Source organism: Dermacentor silvarum, chromosome 1, assembly GCF_013339745.2.
Source record: "Dermacentor silvarum isolate Dsil-2018 chromosome 1, BIME_Dsil_1.4, whole genome shotgun sequence".
Taxonomy (NCBI): Eukaryota; Metazoa; Arthropoda; class Arachnida; order Ixodida; family Ixodidae; genus Dermacentor; species Dermacentor silvarum.
The window spans coordinates 105,869,570-105,893,851 of NC_051154.1; the positions used below are offsets into that span (position 1 = coordinate 105,869,570).

At 44.8% G+C, this 24,282-nt stretch overlaps 2 protein-coding genes across 4 annotated transcripts in view; one reads left to right on the forward strand and one right to left on the reverse strand.

Moving 5' to 3' along the window:
• Positions 1-452: 452 nt before the first annotated feature.
• Positions 453-12,670, forward strand: LOC119434278 (cilia- and flagella-associated protein 20). 2 transcript variants are annotated; one of them, XM_049671814.1, is made up of 5 exons: positions 453-955; positions 1,050-1,145; positions 1,251-1,362; positions 5,286-5,474; positions 12,248-12,670. In XM_049671814.1, exons 1-5 carry the CDS (start codon positions 468-470, stop codon positions 12,362-12,364), a joined length of 1,002 nt encoding a protein of 333 aa, XP_049527771.1. In that variant the 5' UTR covers positions 453-467; the 3' UTR covers positions 12,365-12,670. The 2 variants fall into 2 exon arrangements, with proteins under 2 accessions (XP_049527771.1, XP_037557425.1); XM_037701497.2 differs by having other exon boundaries at positions 737-955; positions 1,066-1,145.
• A 6,826-nt stretch (positions 12,671-19,496) lies between these two features.
• Positions 19,497-24,282, reverse strand: part of LOC119434241 (protein arginine N-methyltransferase 5-like) — a 106,385-nt gene continuing 101,599 nt past the window's right edge. For both annotated transcript variants that reach the window (XM_037701495.2, XM_037701494.2), the window contains exon 17: positions 19,497-19,760. In XM_037701495.2, coding sequence (XP_037557423.2) covers positions 19,608-19,760 — 153 coding nt within the window. In that variant the 3' untranslated portion in view covers positions 19,497-19,607. The remainder of the gene's footprint in view (positions 19,761-24,282) is intronic.

Here is a 24,282-nt window from a genome sequence, read left to right on the forward strand (position 1 = left end):
GGCACATTTCGAAGAGCTCGATCGGCGCTCTCTCTGTCCGCGATTGTTTAGGCGCAACAATAAATACCGAGCAGGTATTTAGACCTGGGGAAAGTGTAAATCAAGTGAACATATATGCGACACAACATACGCGTAACCTGCAGGCAGTGAAAAATTCGGAAATAGTTCGTTTTATGTAAATGGTAACACCGATGTAACCGAAATTATTCGTTACATTTAAATATTAACAAGACTCAAGCCTATTTCACATGCTGCGACTGGAGCGAAAAATATCGGCGCAGTCGTACGCGTCACATGACAGCGCAATCGACAATACGGCCACAATGGGCACTATTTATTTATTTTATTTGTTAGGAAAAAAAAAACAGGAAAAAAAAAACGAGAGTTTCGAAGACGAGCGGTGAGATCGCAGTGCGTTCAGCAGGAAGCCTGCTGTACACTTGGGTGCACTGCTTGATGAAAATAAAATGCTTGCATGTGATTTTCTACTCTGTTTTACTACCCTAAGTACGCAAGTGCAAAGCTGTTCTGGCCCTCGGCTTCCTCTGAGTAACAGAAGCAGATCTCGAAGACCACGCTTTTGCGGACTGCATGTATGCTGTACTGCATGCGCCAAACGGCCAAAAATACGTCATGACCGCCATGTTTTAGATGTCGTTTTACGTTTTGTGATTAGCCAAATTTATGTTGGCAACACACAACACTGTCATCCATCGACCCATGGTTGCTACGGCCGCTACGGCTATCTTCGCGCCGCACAACAAACATGCCCGTTACCATGCTCATTTCTTATCCGAACTGTGCTTAATGCGTTGTGCTTGCTTCCTGCTCCTTATATCCCGCTCGAATTCATATTGCTTAGGCTTTCAAAATGTTTAAAAATACTTTTCAGAGCGGGTTTTTATCAATACTCTACAGCATCGGCAGCAAACCACTTCAAATCTGGGATAAGAAGGTAAGGCACGAGTCGCACGCGTTAATGATGCGCTGTTTTGAAAAGTAATCTCGTCGAGGTTTTGGCAGTGTTATTGTTGCTTAAAAAAAAAAAGTCTTCACCATTCACAGGTTAGAAATGGACACATCAAAAGGATCACGGACAACGATATCCAGTCCTTCGTGCTCGAAATACTGGGCACGAACGTCAGGTGAGACGTTCAACGCGTTTGTCATCTGCCTTATTCTTAAACTGTAGTATTAAAGTAAGAACTTTATTTAACTATTTTTGTTGCAATTCTTTTCCTGTACTCTAGCACAACTTTCATCACGTGTCCCGCTGACCCTCGGAAAACGTTGGGCATTAGACTTCCTTTTCTCATCATGATCGTGAAGAATATGAAGAAGTATTTTACATTTGAAGTTCAGGTAAGCAGCTAAAATAGATGCTGTTTCGTGCCACCACTTCGAGATTTAGACCTTGCGCGCATAGCACAGGACAAACAATGAACTACCAAATGGTTCGTTATGAGAAAAAGAAAGCTTGGCGCTATCTTCTGCAGCCCTTGAAGGAGCACGGGTCAGCGCCAAGCAATGAAGGCGGACAACACATAACGCTTGCGTGCCCCGTGTTCATGCTCAGGCCCTAAGACAGTGATATAATTTGTACTTCTGTTAAAATGGTGACTTTCGGAGGGTAAAATCGAAAGCTCAGCAAGCATGTCAAAGTTAATTGAATTGGAATGAGCAAACTGTCTGCCCAGCCAACTTTCTGTCCTTGATCAAAGGAAACTTTGCTACCGTTCACGGCAGCGTTGGCCATGTGAAGTTGACCTTTGGTCAGTTCGAGAGTAAAAAAACGTTCAGTCCTTATAAATAGATCGAGTGTTTGCTCAAAAGAGTCGTGGCATTTGGCATTGCTACAATCCAAACGACCCGATAACTACAGAACATCAAATTCATGTATTGGAAATGGCAACTGCAATTATTTCACTAAATGCAGACCACTAACATTCAAACTAGTTTTAATGCAGCATTTATTTATACTATGTCATATGATCTTTTTAAAAACAGTGCATTTGAGATGAACCCCCCCCAATTGAAATTATTCTAGTGGTGCATCACAAAGTGTGTAATCGCTGATAAGCCAAATCAATTATGGTGTGCAAATATATGAATTTAATTGTCATTGCTATTCGATGTGTAGTTGACTTGAGGATTCATTTTTCATAATTGAATATTTGCGCGTTTAAATATAAGGCATAACAACACTTATTGAAGTCTCTGGGGAGAAAGACTGGTGGTAACTGTTCCGAATCTGGTGCAGGAGAGCGATGGTTGTTGCACTGCGGCACCAGTTCCCGACAGATAATTTCTGCTGAATAATTTTCTGGATTTGATAATGCCATTCTTTTAGCTGCCATACAGATGTTATATCAATTCAAGCAAAGCATTTTATAATTTGAGCAGTCTCACCATGTTCGCATTCCCTTAAAACATGTGGTACTGTACATTTAACTCGTTTAACAAACACAGTGCTCCATGTGCATCTGGTAACATGCTTTTCCCTTGTTTTTTCCACAGTGTGCTAAAAGCTAAAAACAGCTGTTTTATCATTTGGAAGATCCTCAGTTGACTGGACGTCCAATTGTAAAGGCAATTTATGCATGTATAAAATAATGTAAATCAGCATTTTTTGCCAAATGGGAAACATTGCACAAACTTTATATTTCATTTTGTGTAAAATGAGAAGAATTTGATATACAATTTGATATTCGAAGGTACTTTATCTCAGTGTCTGATTAGGTTTGGCAATTTCACTATTCGAGCACCCATGCTAATTAACAGTTGACTACCAATTTCAATAATTATTGTAGAGAACAATTGCAATTACAGAAATGAAGCCAGTTAGTACTCAAGATGTGGCCACGTAGTAGGCCCCATGACTAGCAATAGTTTGAAGTTACCTGTCCACATACTCTGAAGTGTGTTGGCATTCTTATATGTAATTACTGATACACTATGAGAAATTCTTGTGGAACACCAATATATTTCATGGCAGACAGACAAATTTCATGAAATTAGTGGCAGTCATTTCCTACAAAGTAGACATAATGTTGCACTGACCTGCTTCAGCTCTTACATTGCTGCGTGTACCCTGATGTAACAAATTACAAAATCAATTTGCAGGATTTGGTTTGCCAATTAGCCAAGTGATTCTCACAATTTCTTACACTGGCAAAAAAAATGTGCAACTGAAGACATATGTTCTTTGTCTGGGGGTACTGCACTGTATATAGGAAATACTGAAGTCCTTGCTGAAACACCTAACTTATCTCGCCTGTGAAGAAAGCCTTGCTTTCTTTTTCTACTTAGGACATGAGGTTCTGCGAGCGGGATGCGCCAGTTCGAGTCGTGGGTGGTGAACTTCTTATATTTCTCTTCATACAAAAGTTTTTGTCGCACATTGTTTATACCGAAATAAAGCCCAAATTGTAGTGAATGCTGCAAAACTTTGGGTGTTTATTTTCTATCCACCCAAAAGCGCAAGAACCATACCTACCAACCTGTGAACCTTTAAAATTCATAAAAATTCCCCGGACATGACAAGGGTGAGGAGGATTGCACGCTTTATTTTTTTTTTTTTAATTTTGTGTTTGGCCTGAGAAAATGCTTTTTGTGGGATACAAACACACTTCATTTAGGATGATTTATCGTTTTAGATGCAGCACACAAGCAGCAGCAAACTTGGAACGGCAGGAAGCTGCGGGCTGCCTGCTAACTGTTATCAGTGTAGTAATTTTAGCCATCTTGACACAGAAAAGGCTCCTGAAACTAGCTAGGTTGCATCTATGGTTCCTTTAAGGAGTAATTACACAAGATTTATTGCTTTATTGAATAGCTGCCACCTCCTTGTTTGTAGTATGAGGCCTCAAACACATAACAGATCACAAGAGAACTCTTTATTTAAAAGTTAATAAACAGCATTTGCCTACATGCTACTCAGCAAGAGAGTGAGAGGGTCTAGAAAGGTCCTAGAAATACAAACATTGAAAACTCGTAACACAGCTCTGGGCAGGACTCCACAAATCACATTAATCAGCCCGGTGCAGTAGTCGCAAGCCACACCATGATTGTGTCACTGAAAGCTAAACAATGGGATAATAGGCGAGAGAATGTGGGATGCATAGAGTTTCCTGCAATAATTACTTGAGGGAACTCTGACACTGCAATCGTTCAGCCACCATGGGAATGATGGGAAGTACATGGATTTGTCTGATCTTCATGCTTGTAGATTCAGACATTCTTGTGGCTTTATTATGTTTTACCTGCCTTCATTGTCCTAGATTTCAGAGTAATCACTACTAATTGCAGCGGTTCAGCCTGTCCAGGTGGCCAAATCATAACGCGCCAAGCATCTGAACACGCTGGCTTGCCCGTAAGAAATTTATAAGGGCATTCTATACCACTTGTCGATGCAAGTGTCCGTGATGTAATGGTTTCACTATCGGGCTTCTGTTCAGGAGGTTGTGTTCAAATCCTGCCATTGGATACTTTTAATGTTTATTTAATGATTTGTTAAACAGTATATTTTTTTAAAGTGATAAGTTTACAAAGTAGTGAAGCCGTTTGAAGCCAGAAGGAAGAAGTTTAGCCAAATCTATGTACTGCACATCATTCCCATGCTGGCTGAACCGCCCCACTAGCAGTTCCCATAGACACTAGTGCCAGGGTTTCCTCTAGTAATTATTGTATGAAACTCTATGGTGGGATGGGTTCTGTGCATTTCGAGAGAAGTGACAGAAGAGGACCAAGGTTATGCTGTGTCAAATAACATGCAACAGAGGAAGGCATGACCAATGTGAGGTTTGCCCAACTTTTGTAAACATGGTCATTACACAGTGCTCACTCAATACCACATGATCAACCGCCCTCATAATTTTGAGGTCGATTTTTTTTTTTTTTTTCTTAGATGGGGTGTTTGAGTGTAGTAGACAGGGTGCATGGTGGTGGACACACACTAGGAGCAAGGATGTTCTGTCCACCACGCTGTTGACCGTTGTTCTTATTCATCAACTTGCTGTACTGTTTTCCTTGCCAAAGTGTGTAAAATTAAGGTTCACATTATCTTCAAGGCCTGGTGCTGGCCAAAATATATACCCAACAGTTTCGGTCGGTGGACCGACCTTGAAATATACTCTGCACTTGCAAATTCCTGTTACGCTTTTACCAAGTGGCAATGTCAGTGTCAGTGAATTGAACAACTTTTGCAAGAGAGAATATACATCTTTATTAAATAACTAGGCTTGTGGCTGCGATGTTGAAGTGAACCTCTGTGTTTTACCATACAGATTTTGGATGACAAGAATGTTCGTCGGCGCTTCCGCGCGAGCAACTTCCAAAGCACAACTAGGGTAAAGCCCTTCATCTGTACTATGCCAATGCGTTTGGATGAAGGCTGGAACCAAATTCAATTCAACCTGGCAGACTTCACACGCCGTGCCTATGGGACGAGTTACGTAGAAACATTGCGAGTGCAGGTAAGCACTCTTTTCTTGCAACAGAATTTAAATGTGGGTGAGTTGTTGATTGCACATGGTACAAAGGCTGTATTCCTAGAATGCTTATTGACCCCCCCCCCCCCCCCAATCTTTCAGAAGAATAAAGATAAGTGCATAAGCCAACCCTTCAGTGAATATCAATGGAAAAGAGGTGGGAGTTAAGAGGTGCAAACTACTGCAGCATGCCACCATTCTGCAAAGATCTCGCATCTGCAGTGCGAGACTGTCATCGTGAGGCGTTTTCAACAATCTGCAATCAATGTAAAAGCATGGACAAACCATGACCTCCCAATAATGTAGTAGTAACCACCAGCGCTTTGTGCCGTAATGCCTCTGGAGACGTGCCTGGAAAAAACGAGTGACCTTCCTCAGGGCTTCCAAAATCCATTTGTGGTGCGCGTGCACAGTTTGGTCGCACTTCCGGAACTTCGCATGTGTCCTCTTTACCGTGACCAGGTTTGAAGTGTAAAGCATAATGGAAATTTGGACATGATAACCGGGACCACAAGTGGGTTTGACTGTATGACATGAAAGTTACTTAACTTTAAGTAGTCTGCTGGAATGTGGAGGCACATGCAACTGCCCCGTTTCTAAGGGGAATTAACTCATAATTATCGCCTACATGCTAGCTTTGTGCTTGTTCAGATTGCAGAGAAGCCTCTGAGCAATGTCTGGGAGCCTGCAGAAGCTCCTGAGGTGACAGTGGCATTTACCAGGAGTACTGTGGTGCCGCAAAGATCACGAGGTGCTCTATTAATGTAGTACTTAGGGGTTGTGGGTTCATAATTTCCCTCCCGGGCGTGGTTGCTTAGTGGCTTTGGCTTTACGCTGCTAAGCATGAGATCGATCAAATCCCGGCCACCGCAGCCACATTTCGATGGGGGCAAAATGCAAAAACGCCTGTGTATCGTGCATTGGGTGCATTGGGTTAAAGAATCGCAGGTGGTCAAAATTAATCCAGAGTCCCCCACTACGGCGTGCCTCATAATCAGATCGTGGTTTTGGCAAGTAAAACACCATAAATAATTATTATTCACAATTGCTATTCACACTAATTGAGTTCGGCACTCAAAGAGTCACTGGTTTAATTCGAACTGCGCTGTTCATTAACTGGAAAGCACTGTTTGATGTCTTCCTCGCTGGCGAAATGCCAGAAACCAGAACATTTTTTAATATGCATATTGCAGGAATAAGCAATAGGAAAAGCCACAGGAAGTAACGAATTCATTCTCATTACCAAGTCATCATTGACCAATGACTACTTTATTTCCTTGAAGTTATTAATACATCTGCTTACCATGACCTCACTTAAGGCACTTTTCCAGCATGCTGCACAAATTCCTGGTTAATGACTTGCTCCAAGAAAACTGCTTCTTGGCCTAGTTGGAAGTCGCCCGTGTCATCGTGTGTGTGTCTTTGAGTATGTCTTAGAGTAACCATTTGCTACCTCATACTGGCTTCTGATCTGGAACATGGCTTAGAACTTTTAACATATGGGGCTAATGTTGAATAAAATCGCATTTTGTTTATATACATTTTGCTTCCAGTATGCAGGCAGTGCACTTTGAAGCTGCACAAAGAGTTGCGGTTGTAGAACCTCATCACAATGCTCGTTTTGGTGAATAGGTACAAATATGTGAGGTATATTCTGTATAACCGATTCTTCACATGTTGCAACTGTAACTTATGAAGTCAATGTTATGTCAAATTACTTGCTTTCATTTGTCATGCAGTATTTTTCAGTCACAAATGCAGGAAGTGAAAAAGGTTGTTCGCATTCATGACCAGTAGTGCATAACAGGTGAAAGAAAGATACAGCTATGCACCGTGTAATTAGATGTAACATTAAAAAGCCAAATAGCTGAAACTTACCTTCTGCCAGTCATTTCTAAAGCCATGATGGTTGTGTGAACTAGCAAAACAAAATAGTGGCACAGCCTAGTTGCTTGATCTGGCAATGGCAATTTAAACAGGCCTGCCATTGGTGGCTGTGGACACACCTCATTGCAATCATTTAGAGACATTCTCATAAGAAAATATCTAGGATATTTTCCCGGTAATGTCCAAGGCATAGCCTCTATGCAGATTTTGTTACTTTGAATGTTCAAAAGTTGCCCCCAAGCTATTTTCAATGAATCTTTTTTTTCCCAAATTCAAGTGTTTGCAAGAAGGTGTACGAACCCAGGGGTAGATGCACATGCTTTTGAGGGATACATACACTCTTCTTTAACAGTGTTTTACTTTTAGGCACAGCAGACTGACAAGCGACATGTTTTTAGATCACAATGACTTTACCAGCAAATTTGCTGTTGTCGATATCGCCTGCTTCAGAGACTTGCTCGAAGCAAGTACCCTTCTGGCATCCTTTCCCTGTCAGAAAACTTCAAACGGAAAGTTCGGAGACTGACGAGGGAATCTTTTTTATGAACAGAATTTATTTTTCGTAAGCTTTACAAATAATTTGGGATAATTGGCAGGTGTGCTTTTATTACATGGACTTATTTACAGTGGAATCTCGATGATACGAATCTCACGGGGTCACGAAAAATATTCGTATTAGCCGAAATTCGTATCATTGAAACAATTAAAACTAGCTAAACTAAGGGGGAGACGCGGGGATCAGATCGCGAAAATCAATTTTTGGAAACCACGCGTATTCGTCAGTGCGCAGGGCGAGAAAACAGCTTTAAATCGCGCAAAATCACCGCAGTTCACGGAGACATATCGTATTTCCCGCCACCGAGCGCCGCCATCTTCAAGGGTGGGACTCCTGCGCCAATTGCGCATTTTTGACACAGATGCAAATTCCTGCGCCAGAACGGCTTCGGCAGTGGCCGTGAACAGCGAGCGGATTCGTTCTCCGAAAAAGAGTGCAGTCATTCGCGTTACGCACACCGCATGGGGGCACCTCCCGCAGAGTTTCTTGTAATTTTTACGCTTATAACACTGGACTTCTCAGCGCTTCTGGCAAGTGGGAGGTGGGCGCGCGGCCACTGCTGGCTGTTGTCGCTGCTGTCGGAACGGCTAAGGCGGCTGTGTTTAGCAAAGAGGGACTCTAACCAACTCTAGAGGAAAAGCTGCCCATAGCGCCCATGTATTGAAATTGGGAACTGCAAGGGCGCTGCCATGTTGCTACCCTATGCAGGAGTGCAGGCGCCAACGGCGAATGCGATTCAAACGAGGCACGCGATCAACGCGTTCCCGAGCCTCCGTCACTATGGTAGCGCCATCTAGTTAAGGCGACTGCAAACGCAACCGTTTAGACACCCTAAATTTTACATCGAAATTTTCTAAATGATATTTCTGATCATTTAGAAAATCCAATCTCTGAAAAATGTATGAAATGAACTTCAAACGTTGTCCGTGCCTAGGTGCTACGTGTAAGTGCTTGCTTTTGCATAATATGTTGAATATATTTAATGCTACAAGAATGAGCCGTAGCAACATGGCGGCACCTATGCGGTTCCCACTTTTTTTGACCATCTTTTCCTCTAGAGTTAGTATACTAACTCTATGGTGTTGGAGTGTACTAGAATACGGTTTAGTGGGCCGAGCGGCGCAGTGCTCCCAAGCTGAGGTGCAAAACAACAAGTAGGCCGAGAGTGCTGTGAGCGAACTAGATATTTCAGAGACACGCGCTGCAGCGGGTGAAGCGGGCGGGTGTCTGTGTCCCCAAGGCCGCCAAACTCTCCCAAACCCCTGCGCCAAACTGCTCCAAACACAGAAAATTGCACCGAAATTGTGCCACGCTGCACCAGAACGGCTTCGGCATGTGTGCTCCGCCAGTGGCCGCGAACAGCAAGCGGATTTGTTTTCCCAAAAAGAGTGCAGCCGATCACATTCCTCAGACCACGCGACGGCGCCTCCCACACAGTTTCTCGTGATTTTCGCACTTATAACGCTACTTTTCGGCGCTTCTAGCAAGCAGCCGGTGCGCGCGCGCCCACTCCCGGCTGTTGTCACTGCTGTCGGAACGGCCAGGGCGACTGTATTTAGAGTGTACTAGAATACGGTTTATTGGGCTGAGCGGCGCGGCGCTCCCTAGCTGAGGCGCAAAACAACGGAAAGTTGGCTGCAGGCACTGGGAGCGAACTAGATATTATAGGGAGGCGCAGGCTACAGCGGATTCAGCGGGCGGTCGTCTCTATCCACAGGGCCAGTATACCGTAAAACTATTCCAATCGGTTTTTATGCCTATATGGGCGAGGCGTGAGCCATTTTGACCCTTCACGAAGGGCTAATGGTGGTTTTGAAATAAAAAGTCGCAGTTTCGCCCGAAAGGCAAAGCATCGATTGCGATAGCACATTAGTAAACACCTATAAGAAGCAAGAATAGTAGTTTTATCAGCCGTATAAACTTGTAAACATGTGTTCACTCACTAAATTAATAAGCATGCTGTCATGCATGCACAAGCAAACATGTACACATCTCACTCGATTACCGCAGAAACTCGCTGGGAAAATGCTGGAGTGAGCAAGCTTGGCTGCAGCAGCGAGCGCATTCACCTTTGTGCTGCCTCGGTTCAACGTCAACTAAGCGGCGAAAAACCGCACATGAAGCTTTCAGCACTCGCGCTATGTCCTTATCGCAGATCGCTTTCAAGATAGGGCCCCGCGCGGCCGCGCCTTACGCAGCTGCCGCCGCAATAGAACGACTCCTCTCCCCGGTGCTTTGAGCTCGATGGGAAACCGCGCGCTTCGTCCCTGCTTTCCTCACTCGCGCGCGTGAGATTGAGCCGCCATCGTCAGCTCATCCTCACGCTTTCACTTGGACATACAGTGTATAGCGCGCGGCGATGATGTTATCGCTCCTGGACTTTGTATGGAACATCATAGTGACGCCAGAAATGCGCCTGGAGTGTCCATACAATTGCTATAGCAGCAGAAACAGATTGGCATAGTTTTAAATTATACCAGCCCAGGGTTGATTGCGGCTCTCTTGGTCTGCGGTAACATATGGTGAGGCAGAAATTATGTTACAGCGTCAATTGAACCGCATAATTGGGAATATTTTCCGCTATCGTCATGAGTGTAGACGTGGAAATATGTAGTTTGATCATTGTGCAACCGATGTTTCCGGCTTTACAGGAAAGCATGCGCCGAGACGCTGCTTGACCCACTATTCCATATTCTAGTATGCTATAGCTACGAAGTGCGTTTCCACTATGAGCTTCCTGTTAGTTCTGTGTTTCGTCGTGGTTTAAAAGTGCGCTGCCGTATTCCATTATTCCAGCAAAATTCATAATGGCCTGCTCCAAAATAAAATTTAGTCTGCTCCAAGCTGCTCTGAAACACTATTTTGTCTGCTCCAAAACGCATTTTGACCTGCTCCAGAAATTGCGCCAAAACGACTTTGGACAGTCCCACCCCTGCATCTTGTAGTTCGAAAGCACAAAGTTTCGCCGTTCCGCTTCTCAATTCATCCATTGTCGCCATCTTGTAACAAACTCACAAACACAAAAGAAGCGCGGGTCTGTGATAGGTAGTCACACGGGCCCTCCAATGAAAGCGGGCCTCCGATTGGCTGCCGTGCTGAAAGGCATCTCTCCATTGGTTGCTGCTGTGGCAGGGGCTAAAGCCCCTTTATACACGTTTTCGCCGACCAGAAGCGGCGGTGGCGCGTGGCACAAATTAGGCGCGATTTGATGTAGCCTTACATCCACAAGTTGTAATTAAAATCTAGGAAGTAGCTATTCCACAGAAAGCATCACAGATAAAACTGCAGTGCTAAGCGCACGAAGTGAGACTTTCTGACTGCACGGCTAGAGTAGCTTCTACAGCACTGCCTGCAATATATGAAACGAAGTACTATAGTACCAATTAAAAGGTGGTGGGTAGGCTGCAGAGCTACCTTGAACACAATACGTGCATACCTGCCAAATCTCCCAATTTATGCGGGAGACTTCTGAATTACGACCAATCCTCCTAATTTTATGGACATGGCAAGAAATCTCCTGAAAATTTGTCCCATCCATAAAGCAAGAACAGAGAAGAAAAAATGCGTCATGCAGTGCAGCAGGCATCGTAATTGCCATTTTGTACCAGGTAGCTAGTCGAAGTCAGATTTAAATCCAAACCTTTTGGGTGTAGTCAGTGTATAGGCTTAACAGTGCATCAAGACCTGCATTGAGGAGTGCATTTCATATTGACCGGTTTAATTAAGTCAGCTTCGGCGTTATACATCTGTGTTGTACGGGGAAGCATATTAAGAGTGAAAAAGGGCGACTGTCATGGGACATAGTACGTTCCTGAACTATGCACGCGTGCATGGGCCGTCTTTGATCACAGCACGAGCACCGAGATGTTTAATAACTGTACTCGCAGTCATTCAGAGCCGTTTCTGATGTGGCTGTGGCCCAGAAAAAGACAAAGAGCATTTGTTTTATTTGATGTCCCACCTTCGTCGAACTTCCCGAATTTCGAGCTCCCCAGGTTGGCAGGTATGCACATGTAAGGGACGCTCGCTACTCAGATTAATTTAAAAATTGTTTGCAGCTCTCCAATCTACCGTCGAATTGCACAGAATTCGAAAATTAATCCTGCAGGGCCATTGTAATATTTTTAAATAAAACACATTTTCTGAATGCTCCCTATTTAACATGCAGCTTTCTTATAATTTTTATTGTAAAGAGCTATGTGCTAAGTTCATTGAGCATACTGCTCAGTGTGGCTGCTCACCTCCGAGTGTCTTGCAACTAGCCATGCGTAGTAAAGGGAAGACCTGTAACACAGTGTGGAATTTTCATTTTCAGATCCATGCAAACTGCCGTATCCGACGGGTGTACTTTGCAGACCGGCTCTATTCTGAAGATGAGCTGCCTGCAGAATTCAAGTTGTACCTGCCAGTCCAAGCTAGAGCTAAAGTTTGAAGTTCTTTGCAATGACCATGAACAGTCGTATCGTCATGTACAGCTCTCATTTTGTCATTTATTTTTTTCGCACGTACTTTGTACAGCGGCTACTGTGTATATTACTAGCTTGTGATCAGTAATTCACAGCAACACATACATTTATTATTGGATGTGTTGCTTATTACGGATGCATTACTACTTTGATGTGTTGCTGCAATTATTTTTCAATACCCATTTAGGGGTCAATTCACGACATTATTCTGGCCCAGAAAAGGGGTCTGACTTTTCAAAAGACTGAATAAACATTGCACTAATGGTTTCAAACACTTCCAACTGTAAGCCTATGGTTGAAAATACAAAATGGAGCTTGCATGCTTTAAGCACGGCCACTGGTTAAAAAATAAAAAGGAGCAGCCTGTCATGTCAGGCAGGCTGCAATGGCAGCGAACGTGACAGCCGTAGTTGCATTATCGGCCGCTCGGCGCTAGCAGATGGGCATGAAATGCGACGGGTGTTCCAAGCACGGTCCTGATGCAATTATTCTGCCGATCCCCGACAACAGTCCCCAACTGGTGGCGCCGTGGTGGATCACACAGTTTTCAATGCATGAGGCAGGCCGCACTTTTTGTAGCGAGAGCTACATTGGCTGCATTCTCGCCATTTCGCTGTGGTCGGTAGCCGCACCACGAGCTGAGCCGTTGCCTAGCAACCGCTGCGGCATCCTATACAGTAAAAGCTCGATGATACGATCACGGCTAATACGAATTTCCGGATGATACGAATTTTTCTGTGGTCCCGGCTGAGCCCCATTACTTTGCAACGTGCTAGAGAACGCTGGTTACGAATCGATTTTCAGCCTGCGTCGGTTGATACGAATAAACGCCGCCCCACCGACGGCCGCGAAAGAGAACAGCGCGCAGTCACGCGCTTTCTCTCCTTCTGGTGCGTGACTGCGCGCTGTTCTCTTTCGGTGCGGAGGCGCGGCGCCGGACAGCGCTGACTCCGCGACTGGGCGCGAAGAGTTTGAAGCGGTGGCGCTTCAAGAAATAAATGCTTTTTACGTACATGTGCCTGAGTGAGTTCACCTCTGACTTTAATTTAGCTACAGTCGAATCTCGTTAATTCGAACACGCTTATTTCGAACATACCGCGTACCGACAATGCTCTTAGCAGCGCGCCAAATAACGCGGCGGCGCCTCCGACCGGCATTGCTCCGACACCGCCAAGAGCAAAAGCTCAGGAGACCCCTCAATGCCGCGCGCGAAGGAACGGGAAAAAAAAAAAGAAATAACCCGCGGCGGAAATTTCCCCCTCTCTCAAATTGCAAGGTCGCCGTTTCTGCATCGCGCCGGAACAAGCGTGTACGTGCCGACTAGAGTGTTCTAGACAACCGTATTCTAGCACACACTAGTGCCGACGTCTCAGCCACGCGGATAAAATGGCAGTGAACCCTTCTCCTCTATTTTCTAGTCACATGTTGACCTTGCACGCTGCGGCAGCAGCGCAGAGGGAAGCAGCGGCGGAGGCACAGTCGGGCCAACGAAACTGCCACGCCCGCAAACGCTCGCTTCCCGATAACGGCAGAAAACGAAACTTCAGGGGGCGGCTAAAATAAGCTGGCGCCAGCACGGCGGCGGGCGCGCACGGAGTCGAAGGTGAGAGAGCTACGAGGGAGTTGAGAGGGAGGGCGAGGGGAGCCACCGAAGCGGCGGAGTTGAGGCGGCCAAATCCGCTTCCCTGCCGCCCTCCTCCCTCACCTTCGACGGTCTCCGCGCGCACCCGTGTGCCGGCGCCGCTCGCTCGCTCCCTGAAGCTTCGTTTTCTGTCGTTATCGGGAAGTGACCCTGAGCCGGCGTGGGCAGTTTCGTGGCCCGCGCTTGCTATGCGCTTGCGCGCCGCGATATTTCACGACTCGCACCGTTCGTGCATCGTGCTATGGTGCACGAATACTTCAAAAATACGTCCTTTTAATTCGAACAAATTTTCGGGCCCCTTCGAGTTCGAATTATCGAGATTCGACAGTAGTTTTAATTGTGTTTCGATGATACGAATTTCGGCTAATACGAATATTTTTCGTGACCCCGTGAGATTCGTATCATCGAGCTTTTACTGTATATAGAAGGGGCAGCTCGGTGAGATTCGTCGGCAGATATGGAAAGTGAGTCGGAGAGAGTGAAAGAAGCCAAGCTTCGTCGTCGGAACGAATCCAAGAGGAGGCAGCGAACCAAGGAGACTGAGGAAGAACGAGCTGCACGCCTCGAGAAGCCTCGCAAGTACGAAGCGGCCAGGCAAGTGCATTCAGAGGAGGATGGTTCGTCATCTAGTTCGGAATCTCGTGCCAGGGCCGCGGATCAACGACGGAATGAAACACCAAGCTAAACAATAACATTAACCGTACCTCTCGTTATGCACACCCAGGCATAACTGAGTTAAGCCACAGGCAATTTTTTTTTCATCCAGCGCCATGCTTTAAGGGGGGACGTGGCTTTGAAAATCAACTTCCTGATTTCTTCATGGATTTTGATGAAAATTTGCACAAATGTTTAGAATGTCTCCCTAATACTTCCATAAAAGTTTCAGAGTGATACTTGAGAGCATTTTATTCAGCAGAAGTTTTCTCTCTTGAACTTTCTGGAGGGCCTGGGGAGCTTAAAAAACATGATGGAAGGCTCGTTGAGTATTGACTGCATAGCTCAATGCGTGCTGAAGGTCGTGACAGTCTTACTTTTTTTTTTTTTCGCAACACAAATTTTTTAGATAGTCATTTTTCAAGTTACCTTCGCACTAAGCACACTTTCGCGGTGAACGAATAGCCACGCCATAAATTTATAAAATGTCAAGATAAAAATGCGAGACTGTCTCGACCTGCACAGTAGTCCAAGGAACGTGACAAAAAAACAACAATCAAAATAGGCTAAACGGTAACGAAGAAATTAGCTCCAGAAACTGAGCAGAAAGGCGAAAAAACAGTTTTGAGAAAACGGCTCTTAAAGTTGCACCTTCTCTTCAGTTCTCTAAAACGCACCAGTTGTAATCTTTGATGAGTTTTGTGACGTGGGGCTTCTTGGACATGTGGCCTCTGGTCTGCTGAGCCTTCGTTCTGCCTTTTTCATGTTTGTATGGCATTCTTTACTGCTGCTCTACAAAGAGCATGGTGCCTGGGTTTCAAACCAAGTGAGGTGCAGAACTATGTGGGCATAAATATACAGTAGTTCTAGCGTTGTATCTGCAGACTGCCTCATTGATAGCAGCCTATAGTGCAGTCAGTGAGGCATTGTTTTCTTTTGGTAGAATCGACCATGTTACTGAATGAAGGCTCTCAGCAGCCTTCTGAATCATCTTCCATTGACAATGGCTGTGGATGTTAGGAGAGCCACTGATAGAGAGGCAGCAATGCAGCTGCTAGGTGCTTTCCAGTCTGTACTTTTGTATCATGCCTCACTTCTGCAGCCAGGTGTCTGTGCCAGCCCAAGTGGCCTAGTGAACAGAGCTCATGATGAGGTTCTCTTTATGAAGGGGTGGTATGATAGGTATTGTTACGAGATATCGTGGCATTACGATAACAGAGTCGGCGCTCGATGTGCTAAGCCGCGGGTCCCAGGTGCCGATGTGCGAAATGCCTGGTCGCGGGTCCGCGGAATAGACGCTCGACGAGCTTAGTCGCGCAGTCCGAGGTGCCGATGCGCGAAATGCCTGGTCGCGGGTCCGAACGCTCGGTAAGCTCAATCGCGCAGTCCGAGGATCCGATGCGCGAAATGTCTAGCCGCGGGTCCGAGGAATAGACGCTCGAGGTGTCGACACTCCATGAGCGATGTGCCGACACGCGAAATGCCTAGCCGCGGGCTCGAGGAGTCGACGCTCGAGGTGCCGACGCACGAAGTGCGTAGCCGCGGGTCCGAGGAGTCGACCCTTGTTGAGCGATGTGCCGACGCGCGAAATGCGTAGCCGCGGGCTTGAGGAGTCGACGCTCGATTTGCTTAGTCGCGCAGTCGGAGGCGCCAACGCACGAAATGCTTAGGCAAGGATCCGAGAAGTCCGCGCGCGATGTGCTTCATCGCCGAGTCGGAGACGCCTACGCGCGAAAGGCTTAGCCGCGTGTCCGAGCATTCCGTGCCCGAAGCTCGGTCGCGAAGTTCGCGTCACCGATGCTCGGAATGCTTAGCCGCGAGTCTGAGACGTCCACAAAAAGCGGGATCGGCCACGCTACTGCGATGTCCGCGTAGCGCCCGCTTTAACACTCGTCGAGATTACGCCAAGTGTCCTTCAGGACCCCTTCTTTGGGAAATAAAGTTTTACCACCACCACCATTACGGAAACTGTCCGGAGCTCGCGAAGAGACCGCAACAAGCGGAGCAGACGACGCCATCACGGAGCGAGCACCGGACCAATGGCGAACCGCGCTGGGGTCACGTGGCGGGCGCGGCTAATCGGTGGCTCCGGCACGACCTTCAATCATTTGCTTTTTGTGTGCTTGTTTCTGTATGGAGGAGATAGCTGAAGCGGCAGATTTGAAGACGGAGAAATGCGCTTTCCAACGAGACCAAGATGGCGGCGCTCGGCTGCGCCGTTCCGGTATGGTCCCTTGAATAAAGGGACCATAGTTCCGGAGATATCGTGGCTTGAAAAACGCCGTTCTTTCGCGATTTCCACGCAATTTTTCGGCACCTTGGCTGATACAATTTTTTTAGAGCACTTCTACTTGGTTTTCAGTGATGATATTTCGGAATCAGATAGAATAAGAGTTACAGAAACTGAAAATGTGATTTTCAAAAAATCGATTTTTTAGCCATTTTTCGCGATGCGAAAGCCGCGTCCCCCCTTAATGGCTAATCTTTCACGTGTACAGTCATGCGAACGGTCATGTGTTCAGTTGTGTTCATCCATCATGGAGCCTTTCGCGAGACTGTCCCGCTAAGCCTGCTGACGAGCGCACGACAAGTTCACGGGTGCCGCTGACTCCAAGCCCAAAAAAGAAGCTTGCTCCCTTTTTGCCCATATCCATGGCGTCAGGTGGTGCTAGCAATGAAAAACCAGTGCCATCTTCTGTACCGCTGCACAATACAGACTACCTGCGGTGCACTTGCAACGCGAGGAAAACATCAGGAGGCGCGATAGAGTTGAGCATCCCCACAGCCTTCGTCGCACTGCCTCAAACAAAAACGCCCGCCTTTATGCCGTGCACCCTGCACGTGCCGCCTTTGTTGCATCGCCAGCCTCGCAAGCTCCTCTTCCGTCTCCCTTACCTCTCTCACAGATGTCGGAGGGGTGGAAGGTAGAGGAGGCAATGAAGACAGGTGTGGCGAAACGGATCGCATTTTTACAAGTGAAGCTTTTCTTAGCGAACCTCGCTGGGTTTCGTGACCGTGGGTGCTGTGGCCTGGCTGTTATCCAACAGAATAGGCCAACCAATCACAGCGGAGTATGTGTGCCGCTAGATTTCTTGCACCACCACCACATGGCGCTCGCATCTGCGGCAGCGCCAACCGTGCGTGGGAAAGAAAACAAAGAACCAGAAAGCTCCCCTTTTCGCATCTGTGGCAGCATTGCATTAGCCTCTCTACAATGCCCGAATAAAGCTTCCCGCGTCACTATGTGCGGAAATTAAATAAACACAAACTCGTATTTCGACTCTTCAGGCACTCATACAAAGCTTCGCTGTATATAGATTCCAACTCGTAGGATCCGCTGCATATTTTTTAATGGATTTCGCATTTCTTTTCTTTTCAGTACAAACACCCCGTAGCCAGATTTAACTGTTATAGTGGTTTATTTACATTTAGTTAAATAAGTGGTTTATTTTACCATGAAACACACACAAAAGTTCACAGTGCAGCAGCTGCTCATTGTTACATCCGAGTATTCTTAAAACCTGTAATGCTACAAGTGAGTTCGACTGTATTCTTTCTGTCCTTAATTAAAATGTTTATCCCCTCTGCATTTTGGATGCAACCCAGTTATAACAATTACTGATTATAACAGTGGGGTTTTCTTGGCACTTGAATATTGTTATAAGTGGGTTCGTCTATTTCAAATTGTCAACTGTGCACGATAAAGCATGAAACTAGAAGAAATGTGACAATTTTCATCCCAGCGGCCATAGTAAACATGAAACCTAAAAAGTTACACGCGCATTACGTTGCTCAGAGAGCAAAAATCTTCCGGCTGAACTGCTACCATTCACACTCGCCAATGAGTTTTTTAATTCACATAATCGAAATGCTTATCTGTCTTTCATTTGTGTTAATAAACAACGCTTGCATACTATAATGTTGTGAATATAGCAAGAACTGATCACTTTACATTACTGGTGAAAATGGGTGTTCATTATTTGAAAGGTTTTCAGTTCGGTTTCAAAATTACCATGTTAACACACCCCCTAATAATTTACATTCAATGAGTAGTATATACTATTGAAGCAATCCCAGCAAGGCTGCAGGGCTGGCAGTTGTGTAATTGTCTTATTAGCAGCCTTTAAATAGCAGACAATGTGTGCATGTGGTGGTTAGTGAATGCGACACGAATCCCAGCACATCGTATCCAAGACTTTCAGCGCACCATTGGTGCCGGCAAATCTCGGAGGCCGTGCCAAGCACCCATGCTGGTTCTGAATGTCTGAATGTTCCAAGTTCTGTATCACTGCCGGCAAGCTGGTAATGCTGCCCTTCAGTTTCAGTATCAAAGACATCTTTGCAAGCTTTTCGTGACACATCCGCTTATATTTCAAACGTAAACATTTGCACACAGGCTTCTATATACAGTGGAACCTCCTTGATACGATTCTGCGTAATACGTTTTTCGGGATAATAGATTTTTTTTTCCTTTTCCCGATAATATGATTTGGCTGGACAATATGTTGGACGATACGATTTTCGGATTATACGCTTTATTTTCCGGTTCCCGTGAAGATCGTATCAACGAGGTTCCACTGTATCTACACTATCTGAAACTATGCTTTTCATGCGACCCAAACTTTTTTTGTGTTTTGCCTTTAAGCTCACCATTAGGCATCACCAAAGTTGTGTTCAAACAAAACAGTTATCCTTTGTTATGCCTGAAATCCCAGTGTGAACTATAAACTTTTAAAAGCAGTGAAAGGATACTTTGTGTACTTTCAAGTTATATACTAAAAAATTTACACAAAACGCTCCAGTAAAAATGAAAATCAGTACTTTAATCATACTGTTAGTTAACGGTGTGGCAACAAAATGTCAAGAACTTGCGTGCAACTTGTGCGTTTATTTTGCATACCAGTTAGGTTTAGTCAAAGCCCTATAGTGTAAGAGCGACCACACGGATTGTGGACAGTTCCTACTTCTGGCTCTGACACCAGCCATTCGTACCACACTTTGCGTGGAGTCACACACCGCCAAAAGTGCACCTCTAGTGTTGCACCCTTTTGCAGACGGATGGGTTCCTGTTGATAGAAAGAAACCACCAGTGGTTAGAGATGCCATTAATAACCTGCACAATGGTTTTTGAGTGTTGTGTGTGTACATCAAATCAGGCTGTGCACGCAAAAGATGCACCCTGTGGACTGAGGCCCCCTACTTCTGCTTTTATTGTGTTGATGAGGTTTATTTTGTTTCCATACATGGCTATAGCGCTTTATCTCATTTTAATAATGTTGCCCACTGTGAGCTTTTTTGGGAGACCAGTTCAATAACTATAGTCGGGTACAACTTAAGAAGGCAGGAGAGGCTCCGCCCAGATGACCGAAGCATGGCAGCCAATTGCTTCTGCGACTCGGCCCAGTTCGAAGCGTGGGCTGCCATGTTCTCCGTCGGCGGGGTCATCAGCCGTACGGGTCATGACGTCAGCCTAGAGTGCATGCCCATTGGTGGAGGCTCGTGTGCATCTGCCTTTGAGGGGCAAATGCCAGCTGCCTTCTAAAGTTGTACCCGACTATAGGCATAAATACAGCTCTGGGGAGCAAGATCAATTATATTTGCCACCTCTGAAATTACTCTCTTCTGTAGATGAGTTGTGTATTATAAGGCACAAATCCTTTTTCAAGCAGGGCACACAAATTTAGCTCTGCAGTGTCAATACCACAACCGTATTTATACAATATAGGATTATTTTGAAGATATGCTTTAGACCAAAATGCATATGGCAGGAATCCTACCGCTGCTCTTCCACTTCTTAATGAGCAACTACAGCAAACAACTAAATGTTCTAGTGCAAGCTATTCCAACAATGCTTAAACAAATGTGACAAAAGAAGCAAGGTGTACGTATAAACCTAGCACTTGTATCCCCCAATTCTTAGACATGCCTATGAATCAAAAAAGCAAATATACTGGAAAAAACTGACACAGCAGTATGGTATCATATGGCATAAAGCAAGGCACTGCTGTATGATACAAATGAAGCAAGTTGCACCTTTAAACCCAATGCATGTGTCCGCGTAATTTCAAGACAATCCAGGAGTCAAAATAGCAGAGGCTGCAAGGAGTTTTGTGCTATATGACACTTTGTATGACAAAGGTAATTACAATGCCATTAGTCACGAACTGAGCAACGTTGTCCCACTCTTCGAAGTCAATTTTGACCAGATATCAGTTAACGGCAATTGGTTGATATTTAAGAATAAACTACAGGACCTAACAGAAAGATTTATCCCCAGAATAACGTTTCGTGAAAATCGCTCTAAACGTTGGTTTTCTAAGACACTAAAAAACACGAAAATAAAAAGCTTTTTTTTTTCACTGCTAAGCTAAAAGGAAACCTCGAAGCATGGAAAAAAATTCTACTCGGACTAAAAAGAATACTTCACTGCGATCACCGACGCAAAACACTCATTTTTCAATAGCGACCTGCCATGCATGCTATGCGATAATCCAAAGAAATTTTGGTGAGTCATCAACCCTGCACCAACAACCTCGCTCATGCATTGGGTGAACGAGTCTCCAACACAGACTGCGCTAACATATTCAATACCGAATTTTTTCAAGTTTTCACACAAGAATGCAACCCGCCTTCATGGATGCCACCTACTAATACCACACAAAAGGTATCTCGTCCATATTTGAGAAAATGAAACTTTCCTTGTCAGCCGGCATCGATGAAATCAACTCAAAACTACTAAAAAATACGAAGTGTAATACTGCAGTGTATTTGAAGCTTGTTTTCACAGTCACTTTCTACAGGTCTCATTCCGAATTACTGGCAAATTGGGAAGGTTGTTCTGCTCTACAAATCAGGTGATAAAAATTCTCTAAACAACCGTCCCATATCTCTGACTAGCGTCCCTTGCAAAATCATGGAACATGTCATATACTCTCACATTATGGACTTCTTAGACGCTAACAATTTCTTCCATCCATCCTAGCACAGTTTCCGCAAAGGGTATTCATGCGAAACACAGCTGACTTTTACATGCTGACTTGGACACTAACCTTCAGGTTGACGCCATTTTCCTGGATTACGCTAAGGCATTATATTAAGTTCCACATCAACGGTTAATACAAAAACTCTCTCGGTTAAACCTACATCTTAACATACTACAGTGGATCAAAGCCTTCTTAACAAATCACTCTCAATCAGTCACCATAAATAACCAGTCCTCCAATCCTTTTCCTGTAACATCAGGCGTCCCCACAAGACTCCGTTCTCACCCTTCTTTTGTTTTTGATTTATATTAACGACCTCCCGCTGCATGTATCTTGCCAAATTCGAATGTTTGCCGACGAATGCGTTATCTAACCCCGAGTAACTAACACTACTGATCAAGAAGCCCTTAAACAGGATCTTAACCGCACTCAACGATGGTGTGAAAATTGGCTCATGAGTCACGACCCTTAACCCTAGCAAATGCAAGCTCCTCTCCAGTGCCCGTGAACACAAGATTCTTACCTTTCAGTACAAAATAGCTAACGAATCCCCAGAATATGTATGGTCTTTCAAATACTTAGGCATCACATTACAGTAAAACCTCATTACAAGAGACACTCAAGGGACCCGGGAAACCTGACTCTTGTAACCAAGGTCTCGTTGTAACCAAAAATTCTAAAAACACTGAGTAGTCAGACTAGATCAGTAAAACACGTTGTGGGGCTAGTTGGTGCATAGCTTTCAAAAGATGAAGCGCCAACAGTAACAGCACATTAGGAAGGAACAAATAAAGGACAGGCGCTACCTTTCAGCGCTACCTTTCAGCGCCTGTCCTGTCTTTGTTCCTTCCTAATGTGCTGTTACTGTTGGCGCTTCATCTTTTGAAAACAGACTAGATCACTTTATTATACATCAGCATCAAAGTGTTGGAACACATCTACAGGAAATTGCTCAGGATGGCGTGAAGTCATTCATAGTAGTATGTTTTTTAGTGACTGCAGATTGTATTAGCTTTGGAGGTAAAGCACTTTACTTTACAAGCCTTCCTGTTGCTCACAATACCTTTAAAATGGTTTTAGATGTTCGTGAGCCTCAAGTGCCGACACTTTCTGCCCTGCAATGTCCTCGTCGCTGTCCTCCTCCTCTGGTTCATCTTCTAGGGCACATGCACCATTTACTTGCGCGAGGATTGCATGATCTGTAAGCTCTTAGGAGCACACAATGTCTACATCTGCAGACACAAACTCCTCGAAAGATTCTGGAACTTCTGCGGTCTCTAGGATGCAGGCCCATGCTTTATCTTCAGTGCAGTTGTGCACAGGATGTTCCATCCTAGGTTGGATGGAAGATCTGTATCTGGGTTGTGTCTCTTCTAAAACTTACTCTAGGGACCTAAAAAGTTGTCCTTAGTAACAAAGTGTCTCTTGTAATCATGTCTCTTGTATGTGATGTTGTTAACATGGTGAACATAGGAAAACCAACCAAACCATCTAATGACCTAACATGGAATTCACATGCCGCTAACCTGATATCATCGACTAACAAAATGCTGGGATTTCTTAAACGGCATCTTCGCCTCATCCCACATCACGTGAAATTGCTCGCTTACAAGTCACTCATTCGACCTAAACTAGAATATGCATCTGCCATATGGAACTCGCATCATGTTAACCTCATTAACAATTTAGAAGCAGTCGAAAATCGCGCTAAAAGGTTCATCCATTCTTTTTATTCATATGACGTCAGTGTTTCAGCTATCAAAACTAAATCTGCAATATTTCCTCTCGCAGTTCGCCATCACATAGCCACTCTATTACTGTACCACAAGTTCTATTACTCATCACTTAATTATGCACCTTACATCATGCCAGCATCATTTCTCACCGCACAAGCCACACCCTTCAAGTTTTTCATCCACGTGCCTGACCTGTTACTTTTTCCGCTTCCTTCTTTCCACATGCAACTAAAAATGGGAACAGACTTCCCCAACATATCGTCCACATCTTCTGTGTATCATCATTCGCTGAAAATTTAAATAACCTTTTCTGTATATATAAACAGATGCGGCATTGTTATTCTTTTTTTTTTTTCTGACCCCACCCCTTATGTAATACCCCATGTGGAGTCCTTAAAGAAATAAAATATGAAATAAAACTACAGCAAAATCTTGATGTGAATTTCTCGGGGCATCAAAAAACATTTCTATAACCCGAAATAACATAAGACATTATTGTTTATTTATAGTGACTACTTTTGCTTAACCCTTAAACTGTCACTACCGAGATAACTCGTGAAACCACCCACGCGCACCCCCTGCTACTCCCAAGTATACTCGTGTTGCTTTTTAAACTCACTCCCTGCCACTCCCGAGACAATTCGTGCAAAAAAAATTTTTAATTTGCGTTCATCTCCCGCCATCTATGGAGAGGTCACCTAAACACATAGAACTTGTAATTAAATTTTAGACAACAGATGCAGCGCACGTGTTTACACCCGCGTTGCTTCGTCTCGGCAGAGCGCAGCAGCCATGGCGAGTCAGCGCGCCACGTGCGTCCGCGCTTTGACGGACGAAGAAATTCAAGAACTGCTGATGAATATCTTCAC

Excerpts from the sequence above, each read along its gene's own strand:
- LOC119434278 (XM_049671814.1), top strand. The coding sequence starts at position 468 with ATGCTTGCATGTGATTTTCTACTCTGTTTTACTACCCTAAGTACGCAA. Across the intron at positions 956-1,049 it reads TTCAAATCTGGGATAAGAAG|TCTTCACCATTCACAGGTTA; the intron begins GTAAGGCACGAG and ends AAAAAAAAAAAG. Across the intron at positions 1,146-1,250 it reads ATACTGGGCACGAACGTCAG|CACAACTTTCATCACGTGTC; the intron begins GTGAGACGTTCA and ends CCTGTACTCTAG.